This window comes from Adiantum capillus-veneris, chromosome 4, assembly GCF_014529385.1.
Source record: "Adiantum capillus-veneris isolate H3 chromosome 4, ASM1452938v2, whole genome shotgun sequence".
Lineage (NCBI taxonomy): Eukaryota > Viridiplantae > Streptophyta > Polypodiopsida > Polypodiales > Pteridaceae > Adiantum > Adiantum capillus-veneris.
The window spans coordinates 75,399,627-75,426,783 of record NC_140934.1 but is presented as its reverse complement, the minus strand read 5'-3'; the positions used below and the strand labels follow the sequence as shown (position 1 = coordinate 75,426,783).

At 41.5% G+C, this 27,157-nt stretch overlaps 1 protein-coding gene across 1 annotated transcript; it reads right to left on the bottom strand.

The window, feature by feature from the left end:
• Nucleotides 1-16,560: 16,560 nt before the first annotated feature.
• On the bottom strand, nt 16,561-17,654 carry LOC147459435 (uncharacterized). The gene has a single exon (XM_086509831.1). It carries the CDS (start codon nt 17,564-17,566, stop codon nt 16,664-16,666), a length of 903 nt encoding a protein of 300 aa, XP_086365957.1. The 5' UTR covers nt 17,567-17,654; the 3' UTR covers nt 16,561-16,663.
• Between the last annotated feature and the right edge of the window lie 9,503 nt (nt 17,655-27,157).

Genomic DNA, 27,157 nt, shown 5'->3' with positions numbered 1-27,157 from the left:
GGGTTAGTACACTATTTACTATATATAAATAAGCCCGCCGGGTTTTTTCATTTTCCCGGCGGGCCCGCCGGTATAACGCAGATACCCGGCGATGCCCGCAGGGAAATTGTGGAAGCCCGGTGGACTGACCGGCTCTATAGGTTTTTGCAGGTCATAATCGAAGTCACGTTAACAATTAACGTGATCACGTGATGTTTTTGTGTAAATACTATAGTTATTTACGTAATCACCCGATCGTGATTACGTTAATGAAATCCCTGGAAGTGGTGGACCTTGAAACAAGAACCCCCCCCCCCCCCCCCCCCCCCATATACAACGTATCATTGGTTTTGAAGCACTGGGAGAAAATAATAGCTTTGATAAGTGGTGGACCTTGCTTCTCTCCATGCTTCAATGGAGCCAAGGTTGGACACACGTTGGAGAGAAGATGGTGGCCCATGAAATAAGACCATGCATGCTATAATCAATCATATGTTGTACACATGGTGGACCTTGCAATTGTTTTATATGCCTAACTTGGACAAGTGGAGGACCCTTGATTACCTTCAGATATCAACAACAAGCCAAGTTTGGACAAGTGTAGTACCACTATAGGTAGGACACGTGGTGAACCTTGATATCAAACCATACATGCTACTAGAGATGATAGGTTGCACATGTGGTGGAACCTTGTATCAATGTTCTATTTGTAGTTTTTTACTAGTGATAGACCTTGAAACTAATACCTCTAGGCTACAAGAAAAAAGAGATGGATGAGGAGGCTAGACTACTTTTGTTGCATCAACGCATCCCATGTTACCACATATACTATAGGGTTCTTGGATAAGTGTTGGACCTTGCGTCAATGCTCCATGTCTAGCTTAGATAAGTGGTGGACCTTGGACCTTGGTTCTCTCTATGCTTCAAATGGGTAATAGATTGGAGACACAGTAGCCTTTTTTTTTTCAATGATTTTATTTTTTGGAAACCTTGGAGGCACCATGTAAGAGGCACTCTAAGTCTTCCATACAATGGACCTATTGGACTATAAAATAATGATATATTTCTTTGATCTTGTCATTATTTTATGCATAATATTTTCTTCTTTTTGCAGACACAAAGGAGTTAAGTGATATAAAACCTAGTTGTATTTCACACTATGATTGGCATGAAGATCCTTTTGGGACACCAACTTTTCCTATTCCCCAAGATGCAATTTTCCATATTAACGGTGTGGATTTTGAAGTGCAACTTTCATGTATTCAAGGAGCTGGTTATGGGCTATTTGTGCATACTACCCTGGAAAGTGGTGTGATTATTCTAAACTATGGAGGGCATAAGTATAGATTTCAAGACTGGAAAAAGATATGCAAAATATTTCCGAGAGCTTCTAAATATTCTCTTCTAGTGGATCCAAACATAGAAGAAGAGGAAGATCAATCATACATTATTGGTTGTGTAGAAGAAGGAAACGTGTCGGGCTATATAACTAGTTCTCACAGTACAAGTGTCTGTCCTAACATACGCTATACATTTGATCCAAATTTTCCACCTTGGAATAAATGCACCTCTTCACACATCAAGTCAGAAGAATATGGCCATGCCAATGCATTGAGACTATTTGTCAAGTTGAAGCAGGAGAAGAGTTGTTTGCTGACTATGACTTTACTTGACATTGTAAAGTATTGTACATGGATGGAAATCTCAAGTACATGCATCATTTTCATTTTTCATGGATGAAATATCAAGTGAGTGTAACATTTGATTATTGTTTAGTTTATGCTCAATGAGAATCTAGAGTGCTCTTATGCTTTGTGTGTTGTCTAACTGATTTGATTACCTTGGTCATATAATCTTGATTCTACTCTAGATTTGTGATAAATCTTACCAAATTTAATCAATGTCTAGGTTGGACAAGTGGTGGGGCTTCAAACATTACTGTCTTAAACAAGTGGAGCTATCTTACTTGAATAAGTGGTGGCCTTTGAATCCAAATATAAGCCAAATCTCTAATTGTTTGCTTGTAGTTTACGTTGGACATTTGGTGGACCTTGTATCCATGTTTCCTCAACAAGTTGTGGCTTTTAGTTTTCACTTTAAGTACTCATCTTTAATAAAGTGTAGGATGGAAAATGTTGATTTAGTAGATTGTATTTTAGACAAGTGGTGTTTTGTGTACGAATGTTGAAAATGGTTGCAAGGATTCTAGCAACGATTTTACCTTAAATAAATTTCTTACGAGGAGTTCTACATGTAAATATGGTGAATTAAATTCTAGTGAGTTTTGAGATACCAATTGTGTGTGTGTTTTCTTAGATTCACAAACTGGGATGGATAATGCTCCTATGGTTCAGTCAACAACTATAGAATCCATTGATTCTCTGGTTTCTGAAGTGCCCAAGATGGATGATATTTCTATACTAGAGTCTAGTGTTGTGTAACTTGAGCAAGCTTGCAATAATGAGAACCAAGAAATCGATGCTTCAAAAATGCAACATACATCAAAAGAGATTGAAAAGTCCACTCACGAGCTATTGCCAATTGCTACTACTTCATGTAGTGTAGATGTTGAGAAATCCATGCTTACAGTTATATTGGATTTAAATGGTCTATTGTTGAAACGTTCCCCTCAACCATCCTCACACCACAACTCAGTGCAAATGGATTAAAAAAAGATATATTATACTCAGGCCAGGTTACATCCAATTCTTGAAGACTATTTTACAGAGGTTTAATGTTGCAATTTGGTCAACAGCTACTAGGAATAATGTGTATCAAATCCTTGGAGCACTAAACAACTTAGCTGAGGATACATTGCCTTTCTTTGCAATTTGGTCACAAGATGTTTGCTACACCGCTCAAACTCAAAAATTGTTTAGACCCGACAATCCAAACGTTGAGGCAATGTTCAAGACTCTAGCCAAAATTGCCATGGGGTTTGAATGTGATCCACAAAGAACAGTGCTTATTGATGACTCTCCTTACAAGGGATGTATTTCACCAGCAAACAATTGAATTTTTCCACCACAATTTGATGCTGAGAAGATGGTTGACAATATGCTCTTGGAGGAGCTACTTCCATACTTGTTTCATCTTGATGAGAGAAGGGATGTGCGTGATTTAATTGCTTCTAATCGTTATGGACAACCTATAGTGACAAATGATAGTGAATACAAACAAATCATGGAGTATTGGAAGCAGAAAAATGATGTTTGGTCAGCTAAGGTGTTTTTTACAAGAAGAATACCACCTGCAAAAGGTGACAGAGATGAAACTATCATTGAAGAATTAATTGACACAAGCCACCGCAATGAAATGAGAAGAGCCCAAATACAAGAGATATTGGCAAAGGAGCGTACACCCATTGAAAGCATGAAGGCATCACAATTGACCACTTTAGCTAGGCAATTGGGTTGTAACACAAAAGGAGTTTTGAAGGCAGCCACAACAAAGGTTTATATAAATAAGATGAAAGCTGAGAACAATCTTCTAAGGTTGGATAGAAAACAACCCTAAGGTACTAGTGACATGTCATATATTTTTGATACACAATATGCTTGAACACTCATGTGCATGGTATCTAACAAATCTTTCTTTTTATTCCTTCTTGCAGGATCTTACAAAGGATATTACTAGATGGAGCTAAATCAATAGAGATTTTGATTTTTTTGCTCAAAATAATGAAGCAGTCACCTACATTTTTTGTTTATCAATTTCTTGAGAGATTTTCTTTTAATTTGTAATCATCAAATGAAATGAAAAGTATCCTTCTTATTAAGATTGCTGATCTTTTTCTTGTTCAAAACTTTCAATTGTGATTTATAGTTTTGTTAGCTTTAGATTGTGCTTTTTTAGTTTGAAAAAACTGTCAAAGATCCAAGTCTTTTTGGCTTTACTTAAGTTATTAATTGTGAAAGATCCAAGTCTTTTTGCTTTACTTAAGTTATTGATTATCTATGTAATGGTCCTTAAAGCAATATCGGATGGCTTTCTTGCTCCCATGTCTCACATTGGTCTTTAGGTAAGACAAGTGATGACCTTGAAAGTATGGTCTCATATCTCGATCAAGTGAAGATACATAAAGCTTAAATATCACTACTATGTATCTAGTGTTAAACTCCATCGAGACAAAGATACTAGAGTGCCAAATTGCAGTTTAGTTTAAGTGAAAATCCATTTGAGCTAAGGTAAAACTTATAGTGCCTCATTTTTCTAGGATTCTACCCCATCAAGGAAGTTAGAATCTAGCACAAACCAATTAAGACTCTTTTGGAGCCTAGATAGGACAATTTGTGGAACTTAAGAAACTTATTATTGAGTTAGAGTATAGTTTAGATAAGCAAAAGATCTTCAAACCAGCACTTGACTTTCTTAGTATTCAATATTCAAAGTCCCTTGAGGTTAACACATTACATACCTACTTGTAACCTAGCTAATGAGTAAGTATATAGATCTAAGCAAGTATATATAATGAGTCTTCAAACTAATAAACCAAGGAAAGAGAGTAGCAAGGTCCACTACTTGTCCAAGCTCAGCTCTAGACAAAAGAAAGATGCTAGTTCTACTAATTGTCTAATTATAGGCATGGAGAAATGATAGAAGGTTGACCACTTGTCCAACCTATCATCTCTAGTAAGATGGGGGGGTTGGCCTTAAGATTCACCATGTAACCAGCCTATACATCATTGTATTATGAAGAGTAGAAAAGCAAAGCTCCACCACTTGTCCAAGCTAGTTCTAAAATCCACATGGAGATAAGCAAGCTCCACCATTTGTCAAAGCTCTCTTCCATTAAAACGTGAAAAAACTCAGCTATGTTGTACAGGGGGGACTTTTTTCAAGGTCCACCACTTGTCCAAGCTAGGATCCATTAAAATATGGAATAAACAAAGCTTCACCACTCATCCAACCTTTAGAGTTTCAAAGTGTATGGGTTGTCTAAACTAGGTATGGGAAAATAATTGAAGGTCCACCACTTGAAACATAGAGAGAAGCAAGCTCCACCATGTCTCCAATATGCTAGACTCCATTGAAACACCCTAAACCCATGATATTTTGTACATAGGGGATGTACATTCAAGGTCCACCACTTATCCAACCTAGTATCCGTAGTAGCTTGATAGGTTTGGTCTCAAGATTCACCACTTGTCCACTCTATGTCATTGTATTAAAAAGTATTGGGTGTTAAGGTCCACCACTTGTCCAACCTATAAGGTTATATCTACTCTATGTCATTATATTAAGAAGAACTGGCTGTTAAGGTCCACCACTTGTCCAACCTATAAGGTTATATATTAAATGGTATCCTTCACCACTTGTCAAGGTCCACCACCACTTTTCCAACCTATAAGGTTATATCTTGAATGATATTTTATCTCATCACTTGTAATACCCATGGTATGTTTTACAAAGGGGTTTTGTTCCAAGATCCACCACTTGTCCAAGCTAACTCTATTGAAACATAGAGAGAAGCAAAGGTACACCACTTGTCCAAGATAGGCTCCATTGAAACATGGAGAGAAGGATGCTCGACCATTTCTTCAAGATAGGTTCCATTGAAACATTGAGAGAAGAAATCTCCACCATGTCTCCAAGCTAGGCTCCATTGAAATACCCTAAACCCATAATATTTTGTACATGAGGGGTTTACATTCAAGGTCTACCACTTGTCCAGCCTATTATCCCTAGTAGCATGAGTGGTTTGGTATCAAGATTCACCACTTGTACACTCTATGTCATTATATTAAGAATAACTGTGTGTTAAGGTCCACCACTTGTTCAACCTATAAGGTTATATCTTAAATGGTATCCTTTCTCACCACTTGAAATGCCCATGATATGTTTTACATGGGGGTTTCATTACAAGGTCCACCACTTGTCCAAGCTAACTCTATTCAAACATAGAGAGAAACAAAGGTCCACCACTTGTCCAAGCTAGGCTCCATTGAAACATGGAGAGAAGAAACCTCCACCGTTTCTCCTAGATAGGCTCCATTGAAACATGGAGAGAAGTAAGCTCCACCATGTCTCCAAGATGTTAGGCTCCATTGAAATACCCAATACCCATGATATTTTGTACATGGGGGGTTTACATTCAAGGTCCACCACTTGTCCAACCTATTATCCCTAGTAGGCCCGGTTTGGTCTCATGATTCACCACTTGTCCACTCTATGTCATTATATTAAGAGGAATTGGGTGTTAAGGTCCACCACTTGTCCAACCTATAAGGTTATATCTTGAATGGTATTTTTTCTCACCACTTGTAATACCCATGATATGCTTACATGGGGGTTTTTTTCCAAGGTCCACCACTTGTCCAAGCTAACTCTATTGAAACATAGAGAGAAACAAAGATCCACCACTTTTCCAAGCTAGGCTCCATTGAAACATGGACCTTAATACCAAATTATTCCTAGTAGCATGGGTGATATTTTGTATATGGGGGGTTTGAATTCAAGGTCTCCCACTTGTCCAACCTATTTTTCCTAGTAGGTTTGGTCGCAAGATTCACCACTTGTCCACTCTATGTCATTATATTAAGAATAATTGGGTGTTAAGGTCCACCACTTGTCCAACCTATAATGTTATATACTGAATGGTATTTATTCTCACCACTTGTAATTTTCATGATATGTTTTACATGCGGGTTTTGTTCCAAGGTTTACCACTTGTCCAAGCTGACTCTATTCAAACATAAAGAGAAACAAAGGTCCACCACTTGTCCAAGTTAGGCTCCATTGAAACATGGAGAGAATGACGCTCCACCATTTATCCAAGATAGGCTCCCTTGAAACATGGAGAGAAGCAAGCTTCACCATGTTTCCAAGCTAGGCTCCATTGAAACACTCTAGGGGTTTTTATTTCAAGGCCCACCACTTGTTTAACCTATTATTCCTAGTAGCATGAGTGGTTTGGTTTCAAGATTCACCACTTGTACACTCTATGACATTATATTAAGAAGAACAATGTGTTAAGGTGTACCACTTGTCCAACCTATAAGGTTATATCTTAAATGGTATCCTTTCTCGCCACTTGAATTGCCCATGATATGTTGTACATGGGAGTTTCATTCCATGATCATGGGAGTTCCAAGGTCCACCACTTGTCCAAGCTAACTCTATTGAAACATAGAGAGAAACAAAGGTCCACCACTTTTCCAAGCTAGGCTCCATTGAAACATGGACCTTAATACCCCTAGTAGCATGAGTGATATTTTGTACATGGGGGGTTTGCATTCAAGGTCCACCACTTGTCCAACCTATTTTTCCTAGTAGGTTTAGTCACAAGATTCACCACTTGTCCACTCTATGTCATTATATTAAGAATAATTGGGTGTTAAGGTCCACCACCTATCCAACCTATAAGTTTATATATTGAATGGTATTTTTTCTCACCACTTGTAATGTCCATGATATGTTTTACATGCAGGTTTTGTTCCAAGGTCCACCACTTGTCCAAGCTAACTCTATTCAAACATAGAGAGAAACAAAGGTCCACCACTTGTCCAAGCTAGGATCCATTGAAACATGGAGAGAATGATGCTCCACCATTTATCCAAGATAGACTCCATTATTAAACATGGAGAGAAGTAAGTTCCACCATGTCTCCAAGATGCTAGGCTCCATTGAAATACCCAAAACCCATGATATTTTGTACATGGGGGGTTTACATTCAAGGTCCACCACTTGTCCAACCTATTATCCCTAGTAGCATGAGTGGTTTGGTCTCAGGATTTATCACTTATCCACTCTATATGATTATATTAAGAAAAATTGGGTTTCCATATCTAAATGGATCTTTGCTTGGATAAGTGGTAGACCTTGAGACCTAAATACCCATTCTTGTTAAGTATGGAGCCTGATTTACCCTTGTAATTTTCTGTGGTAAAAGCGCACATTTGTAAGGTCCCCATTATGAGGAGAAGCCATCGTGCGTGAAGGAAAATCACTCACCGGAAACCAAAATTTTCACGGACAAGAATCCGGGGCAACTTTAGAGGCCTCTGGGGCGGAGGCCCCCGAGACCTTTTTTTTTCGCCGGAATATTATGGCCGGCCGGCGGCCGGAAAGTGGTCGGAAAACAACCGATCGGTTGGCCGGTGGTCGGAAGTCAATGGCCGGTGGCTGGTGGCCGAATTCAATGGCCGCTGGCCAAATTCAAAAGCGGACTTGTCTTCTCAAGGGCGGCCACACATGGGCGGATTGGAGGGTCCGATTTGGACTTATTCGTACAAGGGCGGCTACACATGGCTGTCTCTCATAAGAGAGGGCAGCCCTTTTGGCCTATAAAAGGAGGCCATTTCTACACACATTTCATAGTGTGAAGTTGATGCAACAAGGTGAGTGTGAGGTGGTGAGAGTGAAGCAAGGCGGGAGCTCCATTAAGGGTATAATCCCTTTGTAAATTACTTCTTGTTTTGAAGTACTAAAGCCATTGAGTGGCTGCTTTCCCGTGGACGTAGCCCACATTGGGTGAACCACGTATATCGTGTGTACTCTCTCTCTCTCTCTCTCTCTCTCTCTCTCTCTCTCTAATCTCGTGTATGTAAATCTGTCTCTCTCCATTAAGTAATTTACTCAATTATCTATTTAGCTACGTCTTATTTCCTAACAATTCTACACTAGAGAATTGGTTAAGCCTTGTGCACTTCAAGCATACCTTTAACAACAAGTAGTAGTTATTGGTTGACTTAAATCTAGTTGAACTCCATGGTATTGACACTAAGAGAAAGTGTAGCATAAAAAACGGTCAGGCTTTTAATTTGACTTTCTTTCTATTAATGAGTAGATCATAGATGGATTTTGGTATCTAATACAACCTTAGGGTAGACAATGTAAAACTCATGTGTATTGTTGTGTTTGCATTAAGTGTTCTTGTTCTTTAATTTCAGAATCATTATAGAAAAATGGATTGGCTATATGCTGGCATAAATTGAAGAAAACTATTGAATTACCCATCCAACCTCATCCAAGACCTTGTCCAAGGAATCAACCACCTCCTTATCACCTACCACGTGATTTCAAGGACATCAAAAGAGTACTTATCTTGGATCTAGAGGGGTTACTTCTCAAGACAATGAAATGAAACATGGAGATTCTATGCCAACTTGGGCTCAACACATGCGACTTGTGGAGGGTAAAGATGCAGTTTATCATGTGGTGCGACCAGACGCACAAAGTTTTTTGGATTTTTGTGCTGAATACTTTGAGCTATGGATATGGAGTTGCTATAACTTAACAAGGGTGCAACGCATCACACAAAAATGTTTTCCTGAGCAGTAACCCAAGTTCAAGGTGTTTATGAGTAACAAAAATTACAAAAATCCAAATATCATGTTAGGATTTACAAGGGTTTATCACAAAAAATTGAGTGATATTTGGAAGATATTTGAGGATTTGGATGTAAACAATACCTTAATTTTTTATGTCACTCCATATAGGGTGATGTGGAACATGCCAGGGACATATCTTATATTTCCAAATATGTGGAGGCAAACTTCCGAGAAACTTCAAAACTTCTTGCAGAGAACAATAATTCCATGGTTGGTAGGATGGTTGTATGCAAGACATAAGAGAGTCTATACATACAACAAAATTGTAAATCAGTACAGTGATTCTGAGACAAATTATATCCTTGGTGTGTACTTGTCAACACGAAAGCATTGAATAAATATAGCCATAAGATGCTTTCTTTATTCTGGTGCGTATCTTTCAACATTTGTATAATTTGATATAGTCTTTTTTAAAAAAAAACAAAGGTGTGTCAATTTTATGAACACTTCAATGGAGTGCACCCTACTCTAAGGGGACTTCAATGTACTATTAGAGTGCATCCTATTGTAAGAGGACTCTGATGTATTGCTAGAGTGCACCCAAATTTTTTGGGACTCATTTTTTATTTGATTAGGGCCTATGTTGAATCATATAGTAAAAGAAATTCATTTTTTGTCAATTCATCTCGAGGTTGTATTTATTTGTAGCTAGGAGAGAATTGATGTTTGATGTCAAAATAAAACTTGTAAGTGTGGATTAGAGAATTCATGGACTTTAAATATGTGAGAGGGATCTTTTTCTTGGGCACGAATGTTTGCTTCAAGAATTTTATCATTAAATCCTTTATGTAAAAGAGTTTTAGAACCTAAAAGACTTTGAAAAGAAAACTATGGAATCTAAGTGCATGTATTCTTGAATGGCTTGAAAGTTGATGTATACATGCATGTCGCCTTGATGAAGGTTTAGATCTAACAAGATGCAAAGCTAGAATTCTTGGATGTTACCTTTGTCAATTTGGTATGAAATAACATATTTAACTTTCTTTTCTTATGGGTGGAAAATATATTATCACGTGCATTTGGAACCTAATTGCTTGACCTTCAAACCAAGATTCCTATGTTATTTTTTCATATACTTTTTTGTAATGGATTAAGATTGTGGATACAAGGTCCACCAATTGTTCAAGCTAGATCTAAGAAAGTATATATAATGAGTCTTCAAACTAGTAAACCAAGGGAAGAGAGAAGCAGGGTCCATCACTTGTCCAAGCTCATCTCTAGACAACATAGAGAGATGCTAGGTCTACTAATTGTCTAATATAGGCATGGAGAAATGATAGAAGGTTGATCCACTTGTCCAACCTATCATCTCTAGTAAAATGGGAGGTTTGGCCTTAAGATTCACCATGTAACCAGCCTACACTTCATTGTATTATGAAGAGTAGAAAAGAAAATCTCCACCACTTGTCTAAGGGAGTTCCAAAATCAACATGGAGAGAAGCAAGCTTCACCATTTGTCCAAGATAGGTTCCATTAAAACATGGAAAACCTCATATATGTTGTACATGGAAGTTTTTTTCCAAGGTCCACTACTTGTCCAAGCTAGGATCCATTAAAACATGGATAGAAACAAGGCTCCACCACTCGTACAACCTTTAGAGCTGCAAAGTGTACCGGTTGTCTAAACTAGGCATGTGAAAATAATAGAAGGTCCACCACTTATCCAATATATTAGCTCTAATAGCATGGAAGGTTTGGTCCCAAGATTTAGGAATTGGTTGACTTATATTTCATTGTATTATGATGAATTTGGTTTTAAGGTTAACTACTTATCCAAGCTATAAGTTTATATCTTGAATGGTATTCCTTCCCATCACTTAGAAAACCAATGATATGTTGTGCATGGGGGGGTTTGTTACAAGGTCCACCACTTGTCCAAGCTAGTTTCATTGAAACATGGATGAATGCAAGCTCCACCATTTGTTAAAGCTAGACTCCATTGAAATCTAGAAAATCCATGCTATGTTGTACATGGGGTTTTTGTTTTAAGGTCCAACACTTGTCCAAGCTAATCTCCATTGAAACATGGAGAGGAGAAACACTCCACCACTTGTCCAAGCTAGGAGACATTGATAGTAGCTGGTTTTATTTGAAGATCCACCACGTGTCTAAGCTAACTCTATTGAAACATAGAGAGAAGCAAAGGTCCACCAATTGTCCAAGCTAGGCTCCATTGAAACATGGACAGAAGCAAGCTCCACTATTTCTCCAAGATAGGCTCCATTGAAACATGGAGAGAATCAAAGGTCCACCATTTCTCTAAGCTAAGCTCCATTTGTCCAACCTATAAGGTTATATCTTAAATGGTAATCTTTCTAATCACTTGGAATACCCATGATATGTTTTACATGGGGGTTTTGTTCCAAGGTCACCACTTGTCCAAGCTAACGCTATTGAAACATAGAGAGAAGCAAAGGTCCACCACTTTTCCAAGCTAGTCTCCATTGAAACAAGGAGATAAGCAAGCTCCATCACTTCTCCAAGATAGGGTAGCTTGGATAAGTGCACCTTGAAACCAACCTTCCTATGAGGCAATAGAGCATATGCTACATATTTTATGTATACCCCATGCCTCAAATTAAGAAGTTCTAGATTAGAAGTGGACCTTGCTTGAATGTCACATGCAATCAAGTAAGGAAACATAGCCAAGTGGATTGTATTCCTCAATGGATCCTTGCTTTCACAAGTTGTGACCCTTGAGTCACTTTTACATTAACTTGGACAAGTGGTGGACCTAGAAACCAAGCTCTCCATGTTGAGATAAGTTGTAGGTAGGACAATAGAACATAGACAATGATAATGGATACAATATACTAGTCTCCTAATAATCCAATTGATTGAAACCATGGAATTTTAGTTGTTTTCATTGTGTAATGTATGTGCATAAAGTGGAACGAGACCTTAAGAAAACTCAAATTTTTGACAAAATCTCGATATTTTGTACATGATATATTGAAAGTTGTCCAACCGGGGAATTGGGATTTTCCCACTTTACTTAATATGGTCTTATTGTTTAAATGTTTTGCAATTGGTGCTCGTAGAAGGGCTACGACATCTGATTTCTTGAGGCACAAACTTAACAAATGGATGCGATCCTCCTGGCTATGGCCACCACACAGCTCTTGCATAAAATTCCTACAAGAAGGGACACATTAATTACCGCATAAGAAATTTAAAGCACAGATTGGAGCATAGCAAAATGCACCTTGTAGCTGTAACCCTTCTTTTGTGAGCACCTCCTTTGGGGGCTAAAGTCTCTATGGATGAGATGCTCCTCTTACGTTCCCTTGCACCTAAGGGCGTCTCTTTAAGATGCAGGATCTTACCTTCAAGCTTCACCTTCTTACCATCCTCCTCTTCCACCTGTAGCTTAAGAGTTTTCACTTCCTTCTCTGCATGAACAATCCTTTTGTGCAATTCACTAGTGGTATGGGAAAGAAGTTGGCATTGATGCAAAGATCATCATGCATTATCAACTCCAATAGACAACAATCACTTGCAGTATCCAAGAAGAACTTGCTCCCCCTCTACCTACATATTGTAAGAATGTAGCAAGGATATTGAATGTTGGATACACATTGATGGCTGAATCATTAGGCTAGAGGCAACCATGCACTACCCAAAGGTCCACATTGGTGTGACTTGCACTATGACGTTGGTGTACAGTTTGCAAGTAATGACTCTTTGAGGGTTTGAAGTCCTTTGGCCATCAAACATGTAGAAACACCGTTTCCAAACTTGGCAATCTTGCTATGGATAGGAGGTTTGTAATGTCATTTAGCTCCATGGAGAGGGAAATTAAGCTGGACTCAAGCAAGAGAACGAGTGAGGACTTGTAGAGGGGATTAGGTTGGATACTCAATGAAGTAAAGAGCTATGGGATGGAGAGCTGCAGTAGAGCTATGAAGAGAAGAGTTATGGAGTGGAGAGCTATGGGGGGGAGATCTGCAACAAAGCTATGGAGTGGAGAGCTATGGAGAGAAGAGTTGTAACAAAGAGACCAGCAACAAGGAGAGGGAAGGAGGACGAGTGTGTGATGAAAAGTAGGAGATAGAAGAGAGAGAGGGGAAGAGGGTGTGTTAAAAAGTAGGAGAGAGACGAGAGAAGGAGAGAAGTGAGAGAGAGGGGAGTGATTTTGGAGGGGAAAAAAGGAGGAAAGTTTTATATTTTGCAGGTCTAGTAGTGAGAATTTGAGGAAAAAAAATTGGCTTTTGGGTATACATATAGGTTGGGGAGAATTTTTAAGTAAAAATGAGGACTATTTGAAGTTTTTTTGAAAAAATGATTTTTTGGGGTGAGGTTATGGACTCCCTTGATGATGTGGCAAAAGAAAGGTGGGGAGGGTAGTTATTGTCATAAGGGCCACCACTCTTTTGGGTAGAAAGAGAATGTACCTATCCTCCCTCCCTAACCTCTATTTCAGCCTACAAAAGCTTATGAAATCTTAGAAAAAAGCCTATGAGAATACCCTCATTCAATGGCCTTGTCTCCTAAATCACACACATTTTTAGCGTTAATCCCTTAAAATTAGAAATCCTTACAAGGCCCTTTTGGGGTTCATATTTTTCCTAATGAAGTTCCCTTAGCTATTTTGGCATGCACATAGAGGAGAAGGGAGAAAGGATTCCAACTGTTTTTGTGCATTTGTTCAGTAGTGTGTGAGTCCTTTCATAAAACATTGACAGAAGAATTGGCTAGAATCCACATGGGCGTTAATGACACTCAATATCTGGGACCCGCAGTGACCTCTAACCATGAAGATCTTCTTATGGAAGATACTTTGGGGACCATACAGACCAAGAATAAGGTATTCATTAGAGAAATTGACCCCGATAGATGCCCATGGTGTAAAGCGGTTAGTGAGGATCCCCTTCACTTATTTCAAGATTGTCCGTCGACAAGGGGCCTAGTGGAAAAATTATGTAAATGGATATAGAAGGCTTGGAAGGTCCTATTTTACAAGAAGGATCTACTAATGGGATTGGAAGAACGGAGCCATCCTATATGCACGCAGAGTGTATGCTTCTGCTACTTTAGAACAAATGTATCTTTGGAAAAGACCATTCGACGACAAGCTTCGATGAGATTATTTAATAAAGTAGGGGGGTGATCATCTCTATCAGAAAACAAAAGAACTCAAAAGACTAGAATCTAGCAGTCAAAGCCCTCTCATGTCTGGGATCTACCAGACACCAAAATGTAAGTATCTAGAGTAACTCTCGGTGTTAGGGTTCATGCCAATTGACCCATCACACTGGCCGTGCTAATCTTACCTATTCTTTTGATCATATAGAACAATAAGGAGTAGTGAGGTAACTATGTATCCTCACTAAGAGCTCCAGCCACATCGTGCTCGTGTTCTCTCTCTCTCTCTCTCTCTCTCTCTCTCTCTCTCTCTCTCTCTCTCTCTCTCTCTCTCTCTCTCTCTCTCTCTCTCTCTCTCCGCTTCCTTGTCCCTTTCCGCACATGTACTGCCAACTGCATGTAGATCGAATGAGCGAGCAAGTGGACATAGGTTGAGAGATTCTCTCATCAATTTCTTTGTACATACTAGTAGTTTAGCTAGTAGGACCCACTTATTGGCATATTCGCCTTTAAGTGGGAGATTGTTGGGGTAAAGGTGCTGTGCTTTTGTCCGAGGTCGAACATCTGGTGTTCGACCGCCCACTGTGTGTATTATTCTTCATGCACCGAAGAATAAGGGTCTCCTCTCATTCTAGGGTTTGCTCCACCCACACATCACGGTCTTGCTTCTCCCCTTCCTGGCATGCACTGAACCGCACCACGGACACATGCTTCCGCATTATGGACACTTTCATTTGGCTCTCAAGGACGGTGTAGCCCCGTTTATGTAACATGATCCCTAAAGGCACCCTTTATGCTCGAGGATATTTGTACATCTCTTTAATACTTCTCTTCCACTCACAACTGTATGGCAAAAAAAAAAGTCACTTGTCCTCTAGAAGCACCAGCACTTGTCGAGGACATGTAGGCCATAAGGGGGGCCAAACCCTTTCGCATGCAATGATCCGTTGCCACCAGGGAGATGCGTCTGCCACACACTATGTCCTTCCAAACCCCTTTCCATGCGATGATGTGCTGTCACTAGGGAGATGTGTCTGCCACACATTATCTCCTTGCCGAAGCGCCACTTGAAAAAAATAGCCCATGAGAGAAACTGGCTATCAAATCCCTCTTGTGGAAGAGGAGGGACGAATAGCCTCTCCCTACGAGCAAAAATTGAGGGGGGTGGAGGAGGACATGTCGGGACAGAGAGGGTGGCTGCTAGGAGCCCCCTGCACCGGAGCTTATCCCTACCACACCAGTGCAGCTTGCCACCACTTCATGCTGCGAGCTATTGTACCTTACCCCCTGCTGTAGGTGATGCCTTGGACCCCCTGCTCTGCATCCCTCACATGCTACACAAAGCACCAACCACTTTGCAGGTCCATGCCACCGCTCACTGGAACCCTCCACAAAAGCCTATGATCTGGTTATAGTGCTCAGATGGTGGATTGGTTAGGTCTATCTGATGCGAGGTGATGGACGTTGCAAGCTCCCCCGCCTTATGCTTTAGTTTGCATATGTTATGTTGAGCTTCTGGTAGTAGTACTGGGTGGCTCCAGTGTTAGCCACGGATCCTTTGGTAATTCTTTTTGGGTTGTTCACCATGGCTCATTCTGAGCACTAGTATGGCCGGCCGCCTTCGGCGGTCTCTCTCCCTCTTTATCGCGTGCAACTAGGCTTTTTTTCTTTTTGGATTTTAGCCTTCAAGTCGCAGATTGCGACACGTGTAAAGGGCAGCCCTTCCGCCATATTATATTAGTAGATGTTGCTTTTGTATGATTGATGGTTGCTAATATAACCTAACTCTCTCTAATTGGAGAGAGTATTGCAAAAAAAAAAAAAAAGAGTCGCTTGTACCTTTATATTTTGTTTCATTGTTCTAGAGTGCGCAGATGTGCCCTAGCATTTGTGGGTCCCTACATCGAAGGACCACATAATACCTTTACATATTTGTTTTAGAATGCCTACATGAGGCTTCACATTGTTTTTTTTGGGAGTGGGGGGTTTCTTTTTTTTTTTGGGGGGGGGGGGGGGGGGGGGGGGGGGGGGGGCGCCCGTGCGTGCGTGTGTGTGTGTGTGTGTGTGAGAGAGAGAGAGAGAGAGAGAGATGACCATGCTCATAGAATTGCTCATTTTTTAACAAGAGATAAAAATGGGCTCTACCCATTACCATAAGCAATCCTTAAGTAGAATATGTAAGTTATGACAATTTTCCACCTTATTTGGAGAAGACACCCTATCTGTGAATTCTCATGACATACAATATGTGACCAAATGGGTACAACCTAAAAGAAGAGCACCAGCGCAATGACAACACAAACAAGGATGATATAGAGCCGGTAAAACAACACTTCTCTTTGTTCACTGGTCAGGGATGCTTGCAAACGGCTTGTGAAGCCTTCCCTTGAAAGACTCCCATTGTCGGATGTGGAAGACGATGAGGACGCACTGAAGAATTCATTGTCTGTGTGAAATTGCATCTCGAAAAGGGGAACGCGGTGGTTGGGTGGATGAAATGTGGAGTGGAAGGGAAGTCGATGCGAGGGAGGCCGCCGCGGATGAATCCAAGGCTCTAAAGTTCCAAAAGAGGATGTTGTCATTGGTGGAGGGGTTGTGTGCTGTTCTGGGGTCAAGTATGGTGGTGGACCGCCGTCTTGAGCCCAATGACCATGTGGGCGATGAGGGAGAGGTGTACTCGATCTCGGGTCCGGGGAGCCAAATTTGCCTTTGCCATAAAGGGGAACTATCTTGCTATCATCACCAAGGCTTGCTTTGCATACGGGGCAGTCTTTAGCAAGAGAATGTAGGTGTAGCCATTGGTATATGCAGGGCCAACAAAAGAGATGGCCACAAATGGTGACAACAGGTTCTTGTGCTACCTCCAAACATATGTGGCAATCGAAGCTCCCGAGGTCCTCAATCGCAATCGAGGGATGCTCGTCGGGCGCTGGCTTTGCCTCCACCTCTCCCATTGCCTCCACCTCTCCCAATGTGTGTGCACAGCTGCCTTGAGATTTGTTGCTTTCTTGGCCATGCACATCCATGCGGGCTTCATCCATATGGTTTAAAGAGCTTTCAGGAGCGTGTGTGTTGCAAGACGGCAACCTACAACCAAATTGCAGAAAGGGATCGTACCTAGCTCTTTTTGAATGAATCGCTGCATTGCTTTGGAAAGAAACATCCTCCATGTACCCACCACAGTACCCCTTGAATATTCCCTCCCTCTCTCTCTCTCTCTTTCTCTCTCTCTCTCTCTCAGATACGAGATGGGAATTACAGAATAAGAGATTCTCTCTCTCTCTCTCTCTCTCTCTCTCTAGGCGCACACACACACTCTCTCTCTATCTCTATATATCCAAATGCGATAATGTTTCCCATCAAAGTCCAAAGATGTTTTTCTTTGCTGAAGAAGATGAATTTAGTATTTAAAATGAGCCTCGAGATTTTACAAACAAATAGTTTAGCAATTTAGTGTGTTTTTAATTGGTTGGCCTAATGCGATTCTGATTTAGTTGTTTCAAAAATGAAATTACGCTGGGCTCAGACCACACAGTGGAAAAAGGGTGACGTGGCTAGAGTTGGTTGGCTACAATGTGAGCTTCTCTTCCTCCAAGCCTGCTACAGCCCTCCACACTATCTCGCACGGGTAGCTTCAAATGGGATCTACGGTTGAGGTGATTCAGATCGTCAGATGCACATTTGGTAAATTCGGGACATTTAGTAAATTCGAGGAGAAAAGTAAATTCGGGTAGGTTGTAAATTCAGGGCAGTCCGCACCCCATGTCTTGAACCCACAACCTCCCCATTGCGAGACATGTGCACTAACCACTATGCCCGCATGCATTCGTTGAAATACAGGGGATTCGAGTATGTTATATTGTAAATTTGGGCCAATTAGTAAATTCGAAGCAAATTTGTAAATTCGGGTAGACTAGTAAATTTGGGAAAATTGCCAAATCTGACTGTCCACGATTGGCGCGCCCCATGTTTTCGTCCTCCACCATTGATCCCATTTGAGCATGCCCGTGTGATATAGTGATGAGGCGCTACATCTCTTCCAATTGCAACATCATTCAAACAAGACAAAGATAGACTTGAACCACACTTCTCTTCCTTTGGGCTCGTCTAAACCCAACTTTATTACTTACTAGTAACTCTCTCTCTCTCTTTCTTTGCGTCACTATGTTGCTAGGCACTACATGCTACACTGTCGGAGTGAGGAGCTGCTGCCACCTGAGGGGGGGGGGGATCCCTCCCCCTATTATAATAGTATAGATTCGAGAGATCGTCCAGGGTAAAATCCTTAAGTGGGTGCCTCTCTGTAGCGCACAAGGCCGGTGGGGCAAAGGTCATGTTGCTGCAAGGATTTGGGATGTAATGGCACCTTTGACAATGTGGGCAACATCATCAAAAATTTTCATGTTAAACAAAAATGGGGTTCAAATGCAAGACACACATGGGGTGTTAGGACAAGGATTCTAAGGAGCAAGGCTCGACCTAGGGGGTCAGGGACCTGAGCTATGGACTCGGAGTCGACCAGTGTGGAATGGGGATCCGTATTATGGCTAGAGCTAGGAGCCGGTCTATACATAGGGTGGTAGGGAGGTGGATCCAGCATCACAGTCTCCTAGACCTTTCACTCTTATGAGAGCCAGGGGAGGGGGGAGCTATGGAAGAGGGGGGAAAGACCTCGCATGGTAGCTGTATGTTGGCTGCATGAGCTCTCTCTCTCTCTCTCTCTCTCTCTCTCTCTCTCTCTCTCTCGTTTTCAGGAGGACGTGCAAGGAGGGGCCAGTCGTCGAGGGCGGAGCCGCAGGCTTAACCCCTTACATGGGGGTCTTCATGACGGGCTCAAGCATCCGAAACAGAGCGTGGGACATACGACTTGTTCAAAGGGGGAGGTTGAACGCAACGTGCATGAAATTTCATGCAACCATGCTCGATGGAGGCACCTCAGGGCCGCTAAGCTAACACTACACAGGGTCGCTGCCATCCGACTTCGCCACGAGTCGCCATGAAGCCATTTTTCTCACCTGCTGCGTCTGCTCGCTGCTGCCCATAAAACTCAGAAGCCTTTTCATATTGGGCGCCCTAGGGTGCCAAGGCTACCCAAGGGGCAGCGTCACTTGCACCTTCAAAGGGACATGAAGTCGGCACAATCCTCTCCCCTTGGGATGCATGGAAGTATTCCATGGTTACGTTTGGCCATCCTTTGCCGCAATTTTGATAGAGAGTCTAGCTTGTTAAGGCATGCAAGGCATGCACGCACTAGGCACAACTTCATGGCAGAGAAGCTCGAGAAGAGGATAACGTTCTTATAGTCTAATAGATGATTCATCACGCTTTTTTTTGGTGCCAGGTGAGTCTATCCATAGCCGTAGTCTTCAAGCATTGAAAAAAAGCAAGGTAAATCAAAAGGTATCATCAGGTCTATTGTAGGTACGTGCAACCATAGACAAGTCACAAGAAAGTTGTTAACCACCTCAGTAGGTCAACAAGGTCATCGCTACGCATATTTTTTTAAAGCTAACTTGCTTCTGAGTTTATTTTGCAGACACTTTAGTAAAAGTAACCTTCCGACCATGACTTATGGTGGAAGGGGAGTTTGTTCCGTGAGATATTTGTTGAGAACAAATGTCACAGTGTTCAAGCAAGCCCTGCTGCATACTGAGACAGGCAAGGCTCGTGGCATGTACGAAAAACGTTATTCGGCATGACGGGACTCGTTGTTTTTTGTTTACCAAAACTGCGACAAGTACAAGAATTTCAATAAAAGCATGCAAGGCATGCTCACATTGAACCCAAGCAGTACGGCAAGGCAAGTTGATCCGAGTACTTTAGAAGGTATGTATGTTGCTGTGAAATTTTTTATTTTTTATTTTTCCATGCTTGTGCATTTTCAACACTTAAGGCACAAGTAAGGCTTGTGAGCATTACCAAACGCATGATATTTTTGTTTTTCTGCGCACACGATGAGCAACAACCACTCACATTCAAGTGAGGCTTGAGTGAGCAATGTTCTCATTTAAAAGCAATGCTTCTTTCCATGCCTGGCAACGGTCTGGGCATGGTAGTGCTTGAGCATCTTCTGGAGATCGGCATGGCATGTTCCTAGCCTTGATGAAGGAGGTACAGGTACCTCGGTAAGACCAACCATTACCTAAAACTCGACAAGATCGATTATTTGTGAATGCTCAACAAGGTCGACTTTCTTTTTATATAACATTGTCAATTGGCAAGGGTATTTGTTCACTATGAGTATCAGATCTCCAAGAGTACTTATGGGAAGCAAGGCTTCCTTTTAGTATTTGGCATTGTGATTTTTGCAGTTTGGAAAATGCTCTTAGCATACGAACTTGGGAAAACTTGCCAAGGTTTTTGCAGGTTTTTACATCCCACGAGGATGTATATGATACATGTACTAACTCACACGAGCAGTACATCTAGCTATGAGTCGGATTCAAGCAAACTACCAAAAACCTGGCCACAACTCGGTGACAAGCTTAATACATTTTCCAGTTATGTTTGTTTTTGTCTATGTTTTGATTTTTATTTTGGAACAGATTTCTCTGCTGTGAAACACAAAGTTCTTGGGAAGACTCCATACAAAGCCGCTGTTCATAGCACAGTGCTTTGTCACTTTTCATGTGAAGCACGACTTCTCTTATGTGCCATGTGAAATCGTGCATGACATGTATACCAACGACTCACATGGTTGCAACTATCAATGAAGCCATGGGCTTCTTCTTCTATTTTTTGCTATGTATGCACAACAAACTAATCCGATGGACGTATGACACTCCATCATTGTATACGCTTCCGCTATCACATCGAATACTCTGTCAACGACAAGGTAAGTAACTGATATCTTCAAATATTTTTTATGTTATTCATAGGAAAAGTGTCGCATTTCAAGTTACCTTGATACAGTCATGGTCACATACAAGCACAATGGTTCCAGATGTGACTCATGGTACCTCTCTCTACGAGGGCGTGGTATACGTACACAGTTGTACGTTTATAGGATAAGCTACGCCTCTCTCTCCGTGAGCGTGCAATTGTCCACTTATAGGCTCCGCTATGCCTCATACATGGTCTGCCCAAGATCATATGCATGGGGCATACACCACATTCGTATAAGGGGTTTTCCTCAACCCAGCATTCTCTCTCTCTCTCTCTCTCTCTCTCTCTCTCTCTCTCTCTCTCTCTCTCTCTCTCTCTCTCTCTCTCTCTCTCTCTCTCTTCCAAACTTCTATGCGGGAAAGGTAATCTAGGCATGATTTTATGGAAATATTTCATGACTTTCTTGAAATATTCCTATGTCAATACGCAAACAGGAAGGGCTAAGAGCCATCTTTTACCATCTATTTTGGTATGGCTACAAACCATCTATTTTTAGTGCATTAGTGATTGATTTCAAGATCGAACACTTCTATCCAGGTGAGTACCCATCAATTATAATGGACAAGCAAGGGTCTTGCCATTAATGATTTTTGGGCATTATTTTAGCACTCCACACTTTAAGTGTGCAAGTCAAGTTGAGTTTTTCAACGTTTTAAACTTGTAAGGGCTTATCCCTACTACCAAGGTGTGTGGATGAAGCCACCATTTCAGACCACATGACTGTTCACAACAACCCCAGATTATGGATTTTTGGGTGTGGAAAAGATCTAGTTGTGAATACGACTCCAACTTTAGTGGAGCTCCTATTAGCACTAAGAGTGCCTATATGAGTACAGTTTGGGGTACGACCCAACTCGTGATTACTAAATCACTTAGTAAGGGTTGATGGTCCATTCTTGGAACCTTAACACTTGCATTTTCAAGGCAAGAAGTCCTCGAACTGCCAAGGGGTAGTGGACATCTTTCAACTTCAAAAGTAATGAAATGCCATGGGCAAACCCAAGGGGGGTCACGAACAAAGGTCAAGGGTCGGCTATTCGTTCAACAGTTTTCATGCAACGTTTAACCAAGGGGTTTGACAATGTTGCTTTAACCAAGGGGTTTGGATTGCAAAGGCAACACCCAAGGTTACATCTGCATTACTACTTGCATTCCACTAATTTTCACATAGTATTCCTAGGCCTTTGCAGGTGGGAAATTTGGCCAGATGCCTTTCGCTACACATAGTTGAACACTATGTTCACCCTCCAGGTACGGGTCTGGTTTGTTTTAGTTTCATTTTTTATTATGCTTTCAAGTCGGCTGACTAAGTTGGATGGCTTTCATCTATTTTTGCTCTTCAAAGAGATGACACGGTCATGTAAGAGCAAGCATTTTGGGCCGTTGTGTCCAACATACATTTTTTTTGCATTATGTAGTCAAAGACCCAATGTAGGGTTTATTTGGCACATGTTGTCACATGGGATGCAACATGGTATAGGAACTTAAGGAGTCCGGTTTAGCCAGTGTGGAGCAAGGCTAATGAGAGTCCCTCTCACTCCCATCGTAGAGTGTTGCAGTTACCTCCACACACAAGTACATCTTGTACTTGAAGGATGTTCTTTTTTCAGACACCCTTACATGAGACATATTCCACATGTGGAGAATATGAGTCTCTGGGACTGACACTGGCACCCACTATTTCAAGTGTCACGACAAAGTCCCTAGGTGCTGGCCAAATCTGTTTTCTAGACCATTTTCAACATGACGTATCAGAAGCAATTTCGATGGTAAAAAATTGTCGGATACTTGGAATGACTTGTTAAGGTACAAGTGCAGTTAAACAACATTACAGATGGTTGTTTATGCATATAGCAAGGCTATGAGTTGTTAATGAAAAGGTTTCATTTTTTGTACTTAGAAGTGATTACTGTTTCACCTTCTGTGATGGTTCAAACATTTCAGCAAGGCTTGCAATCATGGGCAGCTGAAAGTATTTAGTTTCTTTTTAGAACTTTTCGCATTCCTCTTTAATGTGTGCTAGGAGCATCACATTCGTCATAAGTATTGGAAAGGATAATCATGGATATACATGTTCGGATCTGTTTTTTGCTAAAAGCATGCACACTAGGTGTTATGGGCCATAGTGTTTGGCAAAGGCTGATTTGGAGTGGCATGCATATTCATCACATTGGTTTCTTATGAAGCATTTTGCACTCTATGTGTAGTATCTCTATGAGATTCCTTTTGGGTCTACAAATCAACAATAGAGGTCATGGCTCGGTTTGGGTGCATGTGGATCTTTCAAGTTAACCTGGATGGTTATTCAGGACATTGTTGTTTTCTCAGCAATGTTATATAATCTTATGATCCCTATTTACCAATCATCTCGGAAGACTGTCTGTAAACCGTGGGGGAACTCAGTATTGTCAGTATCCAAGGGGATAGGCAGATTACAAAGTGTAATTTTGTGCTAAGGGATATGTAAAGTGCATACATTAGCACCAACCACTCCAATCAATAAGCATTTATTGCTCTTTTTGGAGTTTTCTTACCATAAGATAAAGCATGTTTGCGATTAGGTTTAGTCTTTTCATGTGTAAATCAGGTTCTCAATCTTGAACACTAGTTATGGTGGGGTTGTCTACTGATGAAAATTGAGATCAAGTCAACGACTTATATTTTGCTAATAAGTTACGTTAGCTAGATACTTTTATGAAAAGTGAAAAGAGGTACTCTTTTGGGTACATCTTTGTTTTGATAACTTGTTTAGCCTGCTCGTCTGTGTTCTAAAAGGAGTTTACACACTCTAGGAGGCGGTAACACTTGACAATTGCAAATGGACAACAATGTGGAAAATCAAGATGTTACTCTTGGTTTCATTGAACCTCATACTGAACCGTGTTCTGGTCAAGCGAACAACTGGATCCATGAAGGATGCCACTCTTGTTTTCAAGGACGAGGATCCTAAGGAGCAAGGCTAGACCTAGGGGGTCAGGGACTTGAGCCAGGTCTCGGACTGGACCAGTGTGGACTTGGGATCTATATTATGGCTAGGGCTAGGAGCCGGTCTATACATAGGGTGCTAGGGTGGTGGATCCGGCATCACAGTCTCCTAGACCTTTCATGGGGCTTATTCACGGATGCGAATGCCACATCGATTCACACTCACACTCAACCAATAAGAGTACGATTCATTCTCGTAAACCATCCCACCAAACGACGCTCGATGTTGTAGATTTGATGCTTTTATTTAACTTGTTTTATGCCCCATATGTTTTCCTAAAGGGGGCCATTCCATTATGGGCCCTCGTACCCTAAACCCGATGCCTATCAAAAAGCATCCTTGGTTGCATTAGATCTTTGTTTCTACGACCCTATTGAACATTAGCACTAGTCTTGTAATGCCCAATGCCTATCAAAAAGCACAACAATTAAATCTCTCTCTCTCTCTCTCTCTCTCTCTCTCTCTCTCTCTCTCTCTCTCTCTCTCTCTCTCTCTCTCTCTCTCTCTCTCTCTCTCTCTCTCTCTCTCTCTCTCTCTCTCTCTCTCTCTCTCTCGCTTTGTGTGTGTGTGTGTGTGTGTGTGTGCGCGCGCGCGCGCGCGTGCGCGTGCGCGCTTCACATGCCACCTCCTTGCTTTTTCCCTTCGAAGCCAAACCAAGCATCTCTCTTAAATTCTCCCAATCCCAAAATTTACTGCCACCTACTAGTGCTTAGAGATAGTCATCAAAAGACACCTTCAATGCTTGATTTACTTGTTCACTGTTTTGAATACATAATTCCAATTCCAATCTTCACTGTCTTGTCTAGTTCCAGTATTTAATATCATTTCTTGTTCAGGTCTTGTTTTCTAGTATGCTTGGTCTAATCTGAATGCTCTTGTCTGGTCTAAGCTAACTCTAACTACCAACTTGGAATAGCTATCTAAGCATGTCCATCTCATTCCATTTTGGTGATCACGATGACTTGAGCTAATTTACTCTTGACAGTCGAACTATCTCTCAATTGGTGTTAGAGATACAACCAGTCATGTCGTCTAGAAGAACGTCACGAAGCAGAAGGTCAACTGCGAGATTCACGGAAAAATCTGGACCACGTCAGCCCAGTACCAGAAGAGTCAAATTGAGGCTCTCAGATGAAGAGATAACCTGGGAATGAGACCGATGTTCCTCCAGGACCAAGAACACTTGATGAATGGAGGGATTCATAACATTCATCTCATTGTAGGCGTAGAAAGGTTGAGAGAGCAAAACAACGCAATCGATCCCACGGATCCCAGCATAGCCAGCAACATGTTGAAGGAAGTGAGGGGAGCAAGAGAAGACATCATTTAGTAGGTCACAAGTCAGCGAAGAAAGCTGCAGATACAGTGACTGAAACAAGAACAAAAACAAAAACACAAAATGACTGGCAAGCTGACACTGATCTCATTACAGCAAGCATAAATCTAAGGACAAGAAACTAATTTCCAAAACCATAGCTAGCAGTCATAAGCATTTCTGATGTTCATATCCAAGCGTTTGAGCATTATGGTGAGCTTAAGAGTATTGACAAAGATGAATGGGGAGAGTATTTTCCACAAACACTTAAGGAGGTGTTGGGTGCGTGTGTGCATGGATGCGTGCATACGTGCGCGTTGCGGTGCGTGCGGGGAAGGGGGAAGAGCACAAGCCGGTGTGGGTGGGGCAATCTCACAAGACTCAAGATAAGGAGCTCCTTACTCTTATATGTAATGAAGAATAAGGGTATGTACACACGTGGACGGACGGTCGGATAGTGGACGTCCCGACAGGCAAAGGCAGAGCTCCTTTACCCCAACAATCTCCCACTTAAAGGCGATGCACCAATAAGTGAGGCCTACTAGCTAAACTACTAGTATGTACAAGAAGCTAGGTGAGAGACTCTCTCAACCTACACCCATTGACCCACTCTGTCGATCTACACGCAGTCGTATCAGCTCTGGTGGTAGACGAGTGTGCGTACCCATGCTACAACCTGCATGTAAATCCCACAGACAACTCTGTATGGTCTGCAAAGCTGCACGAAGCGTCATGCTAGTGTCAGCCACCGTACGACTAACTATCGCTGCTGAAAATGCTCCCACTACAGCTGCTAGGTCGGGCCTCGATACTAATAAGTCAAACATGAGACGCCCAAACGTTGACAAAATCTATGCAAAACTGGCTATACTCGCCTCCCGTGTGCTATTTGAAATCACTACATCATCAGAACTACCCATCCCGTATGGATGTGTCAACATCAACACTGGGGAAGCTATGTCCCATAGGCAAAATTGTGCATAACTCATCATCCTCTAACATGAGCATGTCAAAAAACTCCAAATCTGTCAGCTATGTCTGTGTCTCTAGGGAGTAGACCTACTCTACCTATGCCTGCACAAAGTTTGATAACACCTCCTGTGTCTCACTAGAGCACTACCGCTCTATCTCTGTCTCTACAGAGTTTACTAGCACGTCATGCCCAGCTAAATGCTTTGTCTCCTGAGTATGATGGAGATCACTGGTGAAAAAGACACGTCTTATCTCTTGCTCAAAGCATGCTAGCAACAAAACCGAAACTACGCCGTCTCGAACCTCAGACACATGCATAGGATATACAAGGCCATTGCAGGCTCCTCTAGCAATCACTAGTGAACCGCAATGCATGTGGAAAGACTGCTCTCTAAGCAGTACCTGACAACCAAAAACCGTCAATTGTCTCTTTGAGATCAAGCTCTATCTCAGCTGAGGAACATAGCGCACATGTCGTAGCGTGTATGACGCACCACTGGGCAATGACAAACAAACATCTCCTATACCCTCTATGTCAATCTCCGAACCATCGGCCAAGTACACACAACCAACTCTTCCACTAGAAAATGTGCTAAACCACTC